This window comes from Cornus florida, unplaced genomic scaffold, assembly GCF_030987335.1.
Source record: "Cornus florida cultivar Cherokee Brave unplaced genomic scaffold, ASM3098733v1 CherokeeBrave_3.0.0_Hap2_Chr09, whole genome shotgun sequence".
Lineage (NCBI taxonomy): Eukaryota > Viridiplantae > Streptophyta > Magnoliopsida > Cornales > Cornaceae > Cornus > Cornus florida.
In genome coordinates, this window is record NW_026775579.1 from 60,088,331 (window position 1) to 60,104,062 (window position 15,732).

The 15,732-nt window shown below is 33.5% G+C and overlaps 1 protein-coding gene across 1 annotated transcript; it reads right to left on the bottom strand.

The window, feature by feature from the left end:
• Nucleotides 1-14,038: 14,038 nt before the first annotated feature.
• On the bottom strand, nt 14,039-14,476 carry LOC132272680 (uncharacterized). The gene has a single exon (XM_059773781.1). It carries the CDS (start codon nt 14,474-14,476, stop codon nt 14,039-14,041), a length of 438 nt encoding a protein of 145 aa, XP_059629764.1.
• Between the last annotated feature and the right edge of the window lie 1,256 nt (nt 14,477-15,732).

The window sequence follows — 15,732 nt, forward strand, 5'->3', positions numbered from 1 at the left end:
TATACTTATATTTCTTCATGTATCTCTGAAGATCACAGGGAGACAATAATTTAATTATTGTGTCCTTGTTACTCAATTGCATTGTCTGTTCCATGGTTTTTACTGCCCATATATCAGCAATATTGAGCATCCCGATTTCATAGATACTTCTTGCATCTACGGGTGGAATAGTCCACTTGTTCAATTTATTTTGAACATCAGTAAATTCAATCAACTCTGAATTCTTAATCAATTCAGAATCCTGCAATTCAGAATCCTGTGAATCCTATTATGCCATACTGGAAGATGGGTTTAACATGGTTGTTTAAATATTGTTAATGCTTAAGATCTGTATAGAATGATCATTATAAAATTATGTAATGAACAGTAAGTTACTATTTTGTCGTCGTGCAGCTTAAGAGAGGCCCTATTACTGGTCTGTCAACGATTTACTGGAAACAACGACCTGCGGAGCAATTTAATGCAAAAATGGTCTAAAATTCCAACATGACTTTTGGACGACCCATAATAAAATCTATTGATAAGTAGGAGTTAAACAGATTAGTAGTCTTAATATGCATTACATAATTATCATAATAATCTTCCTACCAGAAACTTAAAACATTAACAATAGAAGTTTAAGCTAACATAATGGCTCTGATACCAAATATGAAAAAAAAAAAAAAAAAAAGATATTTAAATTTAGTTTTGGTACATCGTGGACAACTTGTGCTTGAATTTATATATAAATGAATCTAAAATTTGAAAAGCTTAGGAATGTATTATAATCAAGAACGGATCCAAAAGTTGTGGGTTGGGGTGGAAAGTGAATTTAGTGTATTTTTTTGGTAATTTTAGGAGAAATAAAGTGAAAATTTTGTAAATATATAATTGAAAAAAAAAAATAGTAATATATAATAGTAAAAAAATTATATATTAGTGAGGGTAATTGCTCCCATTAATTGTGAAGTGGCTCCTTTTTCGACTGTAATCGGATTGACAAATCCAATATCACACTTAATAAGTGTGCTGTGTGCTTCAAATGTGAATATGAACCATGACTAGTCTTAATTAGATTATACAATTTGTATAATTATTTATTTGTTATTATTTTATATTAATTTGTCATCAGTCTAATAATTTGTTATGAATTCAACTCTCTCTCTTTCTCTCTTTTCTAATAAAAAGATTTCAACCCCCATCACACACACACACACTCTCTCTTTCTCTCTTCTAAATTTCTAATAAAAAGATTTTGTACCCTCATTCTCTAACTCTTGTTTGAAGGTGTATGGTACTTTCATTATAATCGCATTATATATGGGTAAAGTGCAAAAAACACCCCTTAAGTATACTTTTAGTAGCATTTTTACCCCCTATTTGAAAAAGTGTGCAATAAACACCCATAATCTTTTGAAATTGTGCAAAATTACCCCTCTGTGCAATAAACACCCCTAAATTATTACTGTAATACCTATTTTGCCCTTTTAATCTTCCAAAAATACCCATCATTCTCTCTCTACTCTCTGCCACCGGTTCCTCCTACCACTATCTTCTTCTCACACTATAATTCACCCCTCAACTCCACCCATCAATCTCATCCATTCATATATATATATATATATATATATATATATATATATATATATATATAAATATATACACACATATATATATCTATATATGTACAAGGCAGCTGCGAATCAGAGAACTTTCGCCAACGAGTCCGGTGACAACAACCCGGTCCGTGTTAGAGGACCCACAAACCCTCTTCTCACCGACGGTGGTCTATCCACCGTTATATCGAAGCCCAATGGTGTCTGCGGCATCGATACCAACTCAGCCACCATCATAATCTCTAAGGAAGAAGACGATTGCCGCGGCGTGAAGAGCACGCGATTTGCAGTAACCGGCGCGTGTTGAAGGGCATGAAATTATGTCATCACCGCCACTGCTGCAGATCGATTTATTGATTATGATTTGGTAAACCCATGGCCGCCACCTGCAAATCAATATCGGTGGTCGTGTTGTGCATTTTTGGCTTTCAATTTGGGGTTTGGATTTAGTGGTCGTCGTTCAAGATCGCGTTGAAGATACCCAATTCTCACGTGACGGCAAGCCGAAGAAAATGTCGACGATGACGCAATGTCCCGGAGAGCAGATTCGACGACGACTACATAGCCGACGGCGATGACGCAGATTCGATGGCGTTGAAGTCCGGCGTTTGGTGCTCGCATCGGCAACTCATAGCTCTTGCAGAGAACTTAAAATCGAACAAGCTCTCGAGTCTCGTCGGTGTTCATTGTCGTCGGAGTTGCTTCGCCGATTGGGTCTCTCTCACTGTTTGTATATATTGAAGCTCACCACCCATGGATGTATTTGTATTAGGCTTTGTTATTTTACAATTTAGCTTCACCCCAAGTCTAACTTGGACGAGTCAGCCATGGCCACAGAATTCCAAATCAGCTTTGACCCATCTCCACTTCATCTCTCTTTCCCCTCTTAACACAAAAATTGCAGTGGCGTCGAGATCGTTGTCGTCATCGGTGGAGATAAAAGTCGTTAATAAGAGGAGAGAGAAACACGGAGATGTCGTGTCGGTGTGGCCGCCGTTGGGTTATCGAGGTCGTCGTCGTTATCGGCGAAGGTGGTTGTCGTCGGCGGCGACGGGAGCCGCTGCTGGATTTCCCTATATAATTGCAGAGTGTAACTTCCGGCAGCCGGCACCACCTTCGCCGAAAGTCCCCGACCATTATGATTGATTTATATCTTGAATGTGTTCTTCATTTTATTGTGGAGGTTTGATGAATACTTAAATCCGCCAAGAAGCAGGTTGATTTCATGGCTAAGAAGGGAGTGTCCGTGGTGATGCCAGTTAGGTGCCATTCATACCACCTACACTCATGGTTATCAAAATCGTGATCTGGATCATCCGATCACAGTATTACTTGATCCTACGGTTTAAAGTTATCAAAACTGATTGTGAAAACTGAAACCCAAGAAACCGAACAGGGTTTGTAGAGTCCTTTTTGGTCTTTTTACAATTTTTTGTATTTTTATATATTTTATAAAATTATTGATTAAGGGCACTTTAAATATGCAAAATCCCTCTCTCTCTCTCCCCTAATAATAAAAAGATTTTCTGGTCCTCTAACCTCATTCTCTGTCTAATTTCTATCTCTTGTTTGAAGGTGGATGGTACTCTCATTGTAATATATATATATATATATATATATGAGTTTGATTCATCTCCTCTCTCTCTCTCACATGGGCCATAATAATTAATTTTGATGGAGCCAAACACTCGTCCGTACTTTCTTCCAAGCAAAAGAATTGATCATAAGTGTCCTTCACATGTGAGTGTCAACCACTACTGAAGTTGATTAGGAAATATGAAATTTGCTGACACCAATATGAATTTTTTTGAATATGTTTCTCTTGTCCTTATAATTGACTGTAAAGATAATATTACCTTTATTATTACTTTTTAGTGTTGAAATTTATAATTATTTTTAAGATGTAAAAATAGCATAAAAAGAAACAATTACAATAGCGACTTTTAAATAGATAAAGAGAATGTGATCTTCTAACAAAAGTAAGCAAATCCTTGCTTTAGAATTTGAACCTCGTAAAATGTCACTAATGATTAGTCATTGAATTCAAGTCGTGATGATTACCAAGTGACTTCAATGGTATAAAGCTTTACCAAAGAGATTTGTTTTATTTTCATTGTTATTATATTTTTATTTATTTATTTTTTCTTAAAAAAGGGAATAATAAAAGGAATTAAAGATTTTATATAATTAATGGTAAAAATAAAAATTGACAAACATTAAAATGCGAGTTTAAAAAAGAAAGCAATTAATTTGTATAAGCAATGTAAGAAATTAGTTTATCACATTTACACTAATATATATATATATATATATAGTGGCGGGACATCAAATAACTAGGATTAAGTGCACTAAACCTCCTAAACTTTCTTCCCTCTCCCAAAAAAAAATCTCCCTTAAATATAAGTAGGACTTTGGACCAGTGACCCTAGATGGATCCAAATAACCAGGGTTAAGTGCACTAGTTATAACAAACATGAACTTTCTTATAGATGGATCAATAACTAGGGTTAACCCCACTGACGTCCAAATAACTAGGGTTAAGTGCACTTGGACTTAGGTGGATCAATTGGAACTTATCTTCACTTTTTATATAGGCAAAAGTGCAAAATACTTCCCCGAGGTTTCAGTAAATTAGCAAAATACCCCCTTGAACTAAAAAAGTGAGCAACTTAGTCATAATAGTTCTGAAAGTGAGCACTTTGCCCCCCTCCAGTCGCCGGAATCCTCTTTCTGATCCAATTTGAATGTGCAATTACATAAATACCCATACAAATAACATTTAAAATAATGAAAAAAAACCTTTAATTGCAAAATGTCTTATATACCCCTGACCATTATTATTACAAGTTTGCCAAGTTATTATTAATTTTTGTTTTTCTATTATTCTCTCTTCATTATCTCTCTTCTCCACCAACAACCCACACCACGTCCTCCCACTACCACCACCCTGTATCGCCACATCTAAAAGTGTGTATGTGTGTGTGTATATATAATCTAAATTCTCTTCTTGACCGTTTTCTATCTCCTCTTCCTGTTCTTCAATTTGTGGGGATGGGAGATCTGTGAGAATTCCATTGGAGGTGATGTAAAGATGAAATTTAGGGATCTCTTTACTCTTTTCAATTCGTGCCTCATCCTGCAATACAGACCCTAAATTGGCTTCCTGAATATTATTATTTTCATGATCTTCTTCCTTAATTCTGTACTTGCTTTGAGTTTCCTCAGTGGTTGAATCAATCAATTCCATTGGAATCGACAACCACCATGACCTACAAAGAACTCCAAATGCTCAGGAATGATTTTAAGAGATGGATCATCTATGGAATTGATGGTCTTATCGGACCACGGATCTTCCATAAACACATTTGAATTGTCCTCCGCAATTGGTTCTTTCTCTGCCTCACAAACACCTCCGAATTCTTTCAATTCAGAATTTGAATTAGAAACGGAGCAATCCTCCTCTGTTTCCTTTTCTCCAAAACGGAGCAATTCTCAACCTCTTTCTCAATTTCACGTTCGTCTTCACATCGATCTACCAAACAATCTGATCTGCTTGGACCCGAACTATCTCCTTCTTCAATATGATCATCATCATCACCATTCCCTGCTTCTGCAATCAAATTTCCTTTCTGGGTATAATTCAACACTTTTATAGAGAGCCAAATTATTTTTATTTTTTTATTTATTTATTTTCTTGTTCTGAATGGGATATCTTTTGAATTTTATAAATAGAATTACAACAGTACAATTACAAAAAAGGGAGGGTAAACCTCCAAAAGAAACAGAAGAATGGACAACAAGTCCATCCACACCAAAACTAGAAACCAAATCCTGACTAGAAAAACCAGAAAGAAAACCAAAGCCTTTTTAAAATGAAAGTAAAAGCAAACAAACAAAAGAAAGCCATCATCAAGAATGAAATCCTGATGAACTAGACCACATCAAAAATATCGACTACAGCACCACTAAAACTCCAGCAACCAATTATCTAGACCAGAGCAAACATCAGCAATTAAAAATTAGAATTAAGTCTTCCGTCGCAGTTTGAGGTATGACAAAACCTCCTATACAATAACTTGTGCAACATGTGTAGCTTGATCTTGACTTCCCTTGTGCAAAGCTTCAGTTCTAATAGCCCAAAATTTTCAAATAACAGTTGAAAAAATTGCACTCAACACTTTAGATTTAGTAGAATTCATGGTAGTTTGCAAAGTGAACCACTCCACCAATTGCAACACTGAATTACAACCTGATAAACAATATTCAGCAGAGAAAAAATCTCATGCCAGACCTTATTAGCATAGGGGCAAGAGCAGAAAAGGTGGTCATTTGAATCGACATTCTTCATACAATTATGACTGATAGCAGCTAAGGTAATACCTCTTTTCTGCAAATTTACCAAGGATAAATTATTGTTGTGTAAAATGATGAAAACCACCACAGCAACTCGAGGTCTGCAGTACTTCCAACATAAATCAGAACCAAAATCGATCATAACCAAAATCATAACCAAAATCATAGAAGAGGGTTGCGATCTCATTCATGTGAAACATTAATTATTCAGTTGAAGAGGGAAAGTGAATATACATGAGAAACCAACTTTTGACTTATTCATACATTCTGTTTGCTTCTACTCGATTCATCCCTTATATCTAAAGTATCAATTTTCTTTATATATATATTCAACCGACTATTTGTCACACAAATAAGTGATTAAGAACAAATTACAGATATTTAATCGCACATGTTGCAAACCCAATTGCACGTTTTCAAGCATCACCAAGCAAACCCAATCATAATTAAAATTTATTGATTGCAAAGCCGTATTTTCCTGTTCTTCAAAAATAAATCTAACTAGAGCTTGCCATTTTCAAGCATCTCCAGCATATCTATGTGTATCTATATATATATATATATAAAATCTTCTGAGGGTACTCTTATATATATATTGGAGGGTATATTTGGAATAAATCCTAAAGAGTATGTCACGTGCATAATTATGTGAACGAAAAGTGGATTCCGGTGTCTGCAGGTGGGCAAAGTGCTCACTTTCAGAACTAGTATGACTAAGTTGCTTACTTTTTTAGTTCAGGGGATATTTTGCTAGTTTGTTGAAACCCCAGGGAAGTATTTTACACTTTCGCCTTTTATTTAAATAAATAATAACAATCATATATCTTACAATTATAATTAAAATTGAATAAAAAATATTTGAATTTAATTTAGGTATATTTTGAACGACTTTTTCTTGAATCTAGCTTGACTTGTATATTATTTTGAATCGAAATTTAAATGTGAATGAATATGACTGTATGAGTTTAAAGAGCTTAAGTTGAATGCTATGGACATTAAAATGAGCTATGAATGGATGATTAGTATTGCATTATAGGGTCACAAACCTCACACATGTGAACACACACATGTTGAGGGTTACGGACCCTCGTACATACACAGCGTAGATGATCAAAACTCAAAACTATAAATTAGATTATCTTATCTCAAATTGGAATTAAATTATTTCATCGATTGTTTAAAAAAAAAAAAAAAAAACTTAGATTAAATTGAATATTGCTAATGATATTTAATTTTTTTTCCTAATTTAATAATATTTAATTTTTACAATTAATGAATCATAAGAATGAAGGAATGGTTAAAGGAAATATACCCAAAGCCGTGTACACACGTGATTTAAAGTTTGAACAAACATGATGTGGGCAATACGCGTAGCATTTGATGACCGATCTTGAGGGCGGGCCCTAAAAAGGGACAATCATGACCGTTCAAATGATATCAGATTTGGAGTTTGATACATGACAAAGCACTGGATTATAGCTTTTTATGCATGGCGCGTTACGTGTCTTTTAGATTTTGGACCAGTTGGCAATGATGAAGTGGGTGCGAACTCAGGAGTAGTGGAATTTGTTTGTGATGCGGAGACAACACCTATTGGCTGAGCATTATCCATGTCAGGCAATGATGGATTTTTATAATATAATTAACTTTACCGGAAGTTTATTTTGTTTTTACATAGAAGTGACATGTAAGAGATGAGCATGATATTAATTACATACCTTACTTGAAATATCAGTTCATTTGCAATCTTTTTTTTTTTTTTAATACATTTTTTTTATTTTACATTTTCAAATAAATTAATAAATAAAATATCTTACTTTACAAAAGTTTGTAGTCAAGTAATATATCCTAAAATTTTCAAAGGAGTTAAGAATGAACCTCCACCCTCCAATGAAATGAAAATATTATTCATGCCCATGAAATATTTCTTACAAATTCATGCCCTGTGCAATATAAATTTTTATAAAGGATCTTTTATTAATTTTTCATGCCCTAATTCATAGAAGATTTTCTTACAAATTCCATACCTGTTGGAGCCGGTCTAATGGTTTTGATTTTAGAGACTTTGGGCTCAAATTGGCTATGTCAGTAGTCCAATGTAATCTCCCAAAAGTGGGCCCGAGATTTTAGGTCTCGGAATGGGTAGCCAAAAAGTGGGCTTGAGATTTAGTGGCCCAAAATACTATAGCCCATAATTAATTTTAAGGGCACACTTGGCTTAGAAAACATTCCGGAAACCTTTTTTTTTATGGCCCCTTTTTTTTTTTCCTCCTCCTCCTCAACTAACTAAACCAAATAGCCGTTAAGGCACTATTTGGATGACACAAACAGTGCTTTAAAGACTTTTTTTTGGGTAAAAAAAGTCTTTTAAAAATGGAGAAAAGTTGTTGTTGTTTTTTTTTTTTTTTTTTCAATCACATTACTGACATTATAACCATTTTAGGCACTATTTGAGTCAACCAAATAGTGCCTTAAAGGCTTTTTTGGGTAAAAAAAACTTTTTAAAAAATGGAGACATTATAGCCGTTTTAGGTACTGTTTGGCTGACCCAAACAGTGTCTTAACGCCTACATTGGCACAAAAGCATATTTTTGAATTTTTTTAAAAAATTATTATTATTTTTAAATTCATATATATTTTATTAAAATTCATATTATGTTGTATTGTTTTAATTTTTATAATTCATAATAAATATTGTATTGTTTAATTTTTTTTTGTATGATATAAAAAAGTTAAAAGAAAAAAAAAAGGAAAAATATTAAAATTTTTAGAGAGCGAAAATACACCATTGTAATACATGTGATAGCTAAAATTTGAAAACTCTAAAATGCTGACGTGACTATGAAAATTGTTGACATGGCTGTTGAAAAATGCTTAGGTTGCAAATTCGAAGTGCCTAATTTTAGAGACTCTATTAGAGATGCTATTAGGTGAAGGAGAGATTATTACATCTACAATTACCACTAATAAATACACACTAATTAGATTTACACCAACCAACACACTCTCCAGCTTAATAAATTCTTTGACTCAAATAAAAGATACATGTATTATAATTAATTGCTATTTTAATTGTCAAATAAACATTATTTTATTTATTTATTTTTATATATAACTGACATCTCACATCATCAAATATTCTTTTTCAAATAAGGCCGATATTATTTTACCTTTAAAATATAAGTATTTTTTTATTTGTAAATATTAATCAATACTAGAATTAGCCTCGCTACGGCAAGCTCTGCATACAAGTTTTAGGTGTTGTTCGATGAATTTGAATTTTAAGTGTTATAAAATTTTTAGAGTTGATTTTCTTAAGTATACAAACTATTTTATATTATCTGAATTTTAGGTGATAGAAATTATTAAAATTGTTTGATAGTAATAGCATTGGATATGTAAAGACTCAAACTATTCATTTTATAATTTAATATTTGGGGTTTCCGAGCAATTAGAAAATAGGCAATGGGTGGGGACACAATTTCACATTCTTTGTTAAGGTGCCTGAATTACCAAAACCCCTTATTTAAAATACAATTAATTCTCATATTAATTTTACTCATAGATTGTGCGCACACAAGAGTAGATTCTAAAAATCTTAATTTTGTAAAAAACACAATTTAATTTTTATTCGCGCTATGAAATTTTTAAGTAAATGGCATTTTCATGATTAGTCCTTAGAAACATTGCTTTATAGTCCAGTCATGGTAGATGCAGTCTAAAATTATATGATTTAGTAAAATTAAGCTAGTATTTAGGTTTTGATAAACAACTCATTTTGAGAATAAAAAAATATATATTTTATACTAATTGAATAATTAAAATCTAATATTTAAAAACAGATTGTAATTTTGACCACCCTCTAGTGTTTAAACTATGACTTGAGGTGTGAACCTTCTTTTTTTAAAAAAAAAAACTCCACACATAAATTTGTCTTCTATGTTGATCCATCATATCACTTAATTTCCTCTATTTTTTAAATAAAAAATATTTTAAAATTTTTCTTTATGTTTTGCATTAGTTTTATTAATATTTATTTTGTATTGATTGTCAGTTGTTGTCAAAGAAACATATGTTTGTTTGGCATTGGAAATCAATTATATCAAAGATACACTGTATGAAGAAAAATAAATTCCTTTTTTATTTCTCTCTTAGCCGGTCACACATCCGCCTTAAAGTACACAATACCTCGAAACCAAACACACTCTTAAAGCTTTCATTTTTTTGATAAAGAACATTGTCACTTGTGAGATGGTGATGAGAAATAAATTACTCATTTTCTCATTCAGTAAAAATATAAATAAATTAGATTGACAAGTAGGTAGAGAGAGATGGGTGTCATTTTTCAGCGCTTATATATTCACATACACATATGAACCCATTTGAATATTGGCTGAAAAAAATATTACTAATTTGACTTAATTGGATGGTGTAATTTGTTGACAACTCAACTTCAACTTTCCACAATTTGGATATGAAGGCCTTGGAACATTAAAAATCTATATAATGCTTCTATAATCTTCATTTACCCAAAAGTGACCATACAGGATGCATATGTTGTTAAGACAAATGAAAATGGAAATAGAAATTGAAATGAAAAACTTTTTTTATTAAACCAAGAGAAAAGATTCAAGGAATTACATAATTTGACATGGACCAATAACAAATTCAAATTTATTGAAGAAACTTTTCTATTTGGCTAATTATATCAAAGATATACTTTTCTATTTCTCTCTTGGTCGCACATGTCATACATTTGCCGAATAGCACACAACACCTCCAAACCAGACACATCCTTAAAGCTTTCAGCTTTTTCGGTAAGGAACGTTGTCACTTGTCAGATGGTGATGGTAAATAAATTACCCATTTTCTTATTGAGCGAATGATACAAATAAATCAGATTGACAGGTAGGTGGAGAGAGCTGGATGTTATTTTTCTGTTATATATCATACGAGTCTATAAAATTATGTTATACTATATATATGTGTGTGCGCGCGCGCGCGTATATATTCACACATATATATATATGAACTCCTTCGAATATTGGCTAAAAAAAATATTACTAATTTGATTTAATTGGACAATGTAATTTGTTAGACAACTCAATTTCAACTTTCCTATGCAACCGTCAATAAATAGAAATGAATTTATGCACCATAAATACTCTCTGAATTCTTTGGTGACTTATAATCTGTTCTCTATATGTTTTTTTCCACAATTTGGATATTAAGGTCTTAGAACATTAAAAATCTGTGTAGCACTTCTATAATCTACAGTACCCATAGGTGACTATAGTCATGCATATGTTGTTAAAGATAAATGGAAATGGAAATAAAAATGAAAAACTTCTTTTATTAAACCAAGAGAAAAGAATCAAGGAACTACATAATTGAATATCGATGGATAACAAACTCAAATTTATTAAAATAGCTTCACAATAATAACATTACTTTGATCATTTGGCTAATCAAATTACTGTGAAAATACAAAGATCATGACCACCGGCAATATAATTGCAGCTTACAAGAGTGGGAGAATTATGTGGTAAGAAGAAGCTTTAGCAACATCGGTGGTGCCTGAATTGTCACCGGATTTAATATCAGGCCATTTTGTACAAAGACAATGTTGACCTTTTGGAGTCTATTTATAAACCTTTGACACATGAAATCCACAGCCATCCCAAGTAGTCTTGCCACAAGTCTGACACTCCACCTCCTAACACATTTTTGTAAATTCACACCTTTCTTTCTCTTCCTTGGTTTAGATTGAATTGAATTGTTTTGCATTAGACGAAGCAATCCTTTTATAGTACAATACATGTGAATATATATTATTACTTCAAACATGCCATGTTGTTTAATTTGGACCATGCAATGGTTGATCGGGGTTCATAGACGTGTTGATTAGGGGTGCAACTTGGATTGGGTAACCTGAATCCAACCTGAGCTCAGTCTGATTTTTCATGGGTTTGAACAATTATTTTTACAATTAAGGTTGGGTTTGGGTTGAAAAATCTCAACTCGAATTTAATTAGGGTTGGGTTTGGGTTGAAGTGCTAGCAACCCGAGCCAACCCGAACCCGAATTCTAATAGTATTTTCACATATATATTTACTTTTAAATACATTATATATAAAATATAAACTATGATTACTTTTTTTCTTTTCAACTTTTTTTGTTAAATTTTAACTTATTATATATTAGCATTTAGGAAAATTAATTTTCTAAAAATTTGTTTGTAATTTATTAAAAATCTATAAAAAGTTTTTAAATTTCTTCTTGTGTAAGAGTAATTTAATCTAAAACTAATAATTCAAGATCATATTAAATTTTCGATATAAAGATTAGCCATATGAGTAGCCCGAATTAACTCAAAATTTTAACCTGGAATCTAAGCCCGAATTTAAAAGTAGAAAGATGGGTTGGGCTCGGGTTGAGTAGTTAAGGTTGATGATAGAATTAGGATTGGATTTGGGTTTAACATTTCATATGATGGATTAGGTTCAAGTTATATCTCAAATCCGTCTAACCCGCCCGAATTGCAACCCTAGTGTTGATTGACCGGACCCAAATAAACAAATGGTTGCATGAGACCATTGACTCGGTGAGGTGCAATGCATGGTAAGTTAATCCAAATATTTTAATTTGGACCTTGCAGGGATTGTTAAGACTTGGTTCATAGACACGGTGTATTATTTACTTGATTGAAAGAGAGCAGTGACTTTGTCCATCAAGTCTATGCATGCTACCTCTGTCTCGAATCTTCTACTCTGACGGGGGTTGTGGGATATCCAAATCACCATTACTAATAATTGAAAATAAGTAAAATTAGTAGTATATAATAATAAAAAATAAAAATAAAAAAATGATGGGGACAATTGCCTCCACTGACTGTGAAATGGCTTCGTTCCAAACTATAATCGGATTCACAGATCAAATGTCACACTTAATAAGTATCCTTTAAATGTGAGTATGAACCATCTTGATTGGAGTTTAAATGATAGTCTTAATTAGATTACACAATTTGTATAATTACGTATTTGTTTTTATTTTATATCAATTTGTCATCAGTCTATTAATTTGTTGTGAATTAATAGCCCATACGAGACTTTAGCAGACCCCTCAACTTTTCTTGCATAAAAGAGAACAATTTGGCCATCAAATTCATTAACAAATAAATTGTGTGGATGTGAAATTTGTGTATTTAAATAATTGGTACTCATCTTCATTTTTATATATTTAAATAAATAAAAATAATCATATATCTTACAATTATAAATAAAATTGAATAAAAAATATTTGAATTTAATTTAGGTATATTTTGGACAACTTTTGCTTGATTCTGACTTGACTAGTATATCATTTTGAATGGAAATTTAAATGTGAAAGAGTATAAGTTTAAAGAGTTTAGGTTGAATGTTATGGACCTTAAAATGAGTTATGAATGGACCAGGTGCGTCACAACACTTGCATTAGAGGGTTCACAAGCCTCACACTTGTAGAGGATTAAGACTGAAACTATAAATTTGATTATCTTATCTCAAATTGAAATTAGACTGATTCTCTGTTGAAAAAAAAACAAAGAAGCTTAGATTAAATTGAGTATTCCTAATAATATTTTAATTTTTAAAATAAATGAATTATAAGAATGAAGGAACGGATAAAGAAAAATACCGCAGCACACATGATATAAAGTTTGAACAGACATGATGTGGAACGTACGCGTAGCATTTGATGTTCGATTTTGAGGTCGGGGGCTAAAGAGGGACAATCATGACCGTTCAAATGATATCGGATTTGGATTTTGATACATGGTAAAACACTGGATTATAGCTTTCTATGCATGTTACTTAGGTGGGTAGTTTTTTTTTATTTTTTATTTTTTTATTTTTTTATATTTTTCGGAAGGTAAGTGATTGTATTGAAATGATAAAATTACAAGGTACAAAGAATAGAGGCCCAAGACAGCCACCAAACAGACAAGCCAAAGAGGCCCATTCAACAATTGAATAAAGACACTAATATTCTAAAACCCCTAGAATAGCTATGTCTAAAACAGCTAACATCCAATGAGGCAGAGCCTCCAGTGATCAATCCAGCTCCGGCGGTGGTTTGATGAAGGACTGAGGAAGGTCCCAATCAAGCACGATTCTCCTCGCAGAAGGTGAGTCTTTCACACTTATAGATAGTAATCTCCATTTCACCAATTCCATAGATCGATTTAACACCCTATTTTGCGATTTTCTTTGGTTTGTGAAGGCCCGTTCATTGCGCTCCATCCAGATCTGATTGACAGTGGTGGAGAGCACAAGCTTGTTGATCAAGTTTTCCAGATTCCGCCCTCTCCATTGATGAGAAACCCAATTGATGAAGTCGACCCAAGAATTGGGCACAACATGCAATCGACACTTGGATTGTAGGAATCTCCAAATTGGGTTGGTGAAGGTGCAGAAAAAAAAGATGTGGTCATGAGATTCATCAGCAGATTGGCAGAGTAGGCATAATCTAAACCCAGTGAAGGGTTGCATACATATTCTGTCATATGTTGAAAGGCAGTTCTGTATAGCTAGCCACAGAGTAAATTTGTAGCGAGGAATGGAAAACGGATTCCAAACAAGATGCTACCAGTGCTTTATTTGATGGTGGGGCGCAAGCCAGCCTATAGTGTGCTTGAGGGAGAAGTCACCCTAAGGTGAGGGAATCCATATGCTGGTGTCAGATGCTGACAAGGGATTATTAATCTGAAGGAGACCCGGGAAGTGAAAGGTAAGAGGAGGTGGGAAATTCCAACTCTCATCATTTCCCCTTAGTAAGGATAGGTGTTGTCTTGGCAAAATAAGCATGTTCTGAATTAGATTAGGGTTGGCTTGATAGGTAAGTGGACCATCAGGAAGCCAGTTATCCTCCCAGAAAAAGGTTCTGTTACCATCACCTACCTTCATCCTTATCATTGAGCGAACAATACCTCTAAGCTGCAAGAGTTTCTTCAAGTTGTTTGAACATGCTTGAGGAGGATTCATTGTCCAAATAAATCTTCCACGTATAAGTTGTGTCCTCACCCATTGAGCCAGGCCAGCAGCAGTGTTAGAGATCTCTAGATTTCGAAACCCCAGGCCCCCACAGTTTTTGGGTTGGCATATAGCGTGCCAAACAATTTTTGCACCAGTGTAAGAGAGCTCGTTCCCCTTCCATAGAAAATTCCTTATAAGCCCATTAATCTCGGAAATGACTGACTTAGGCAGAATGAAGATGCTTAGCCAGTAGATAACCATGCTGTAGAGCACCAATTGGATTAATTGTATTTTGCCTGCATAGGAAAGAAAGGAAGACGACCAATGAGTGATTCTTCTAGTAACCTTCTCCACTAATGGTCTGCAATCAGCTGCCCCAATTGATGATGAAATTAGGGGAACACTAAGGTAATTCATAGGCAAATCTCCACATGAAAATCCTAGTAGTGTCTTAATTTCATTGGTGAGTGCATTGTTGACCCCAGACACAAATAAGCTACTCTTCGAATGGTTGATACATAGTCCAGAGAGCTTAGAAAAATGATCAAGAGCCTACTTAAGAGTACCAATTGAGGTTAGGTACCTATAAGAGAATAAGAGGAGATCATCAGCGAAGATAAGATGAGAGATAACCAAGTTCCTGCATCTTGAGTAAAACTTAAAGGAGTGGTTGTCAGCAATGAATTTTTTTTGTGGTAGACGTAAACACTTCCATAGCAACCACAAATAGTAGGGGTGAGATGGGATCCCCTTGCCTCAACCCCTTCACTCTT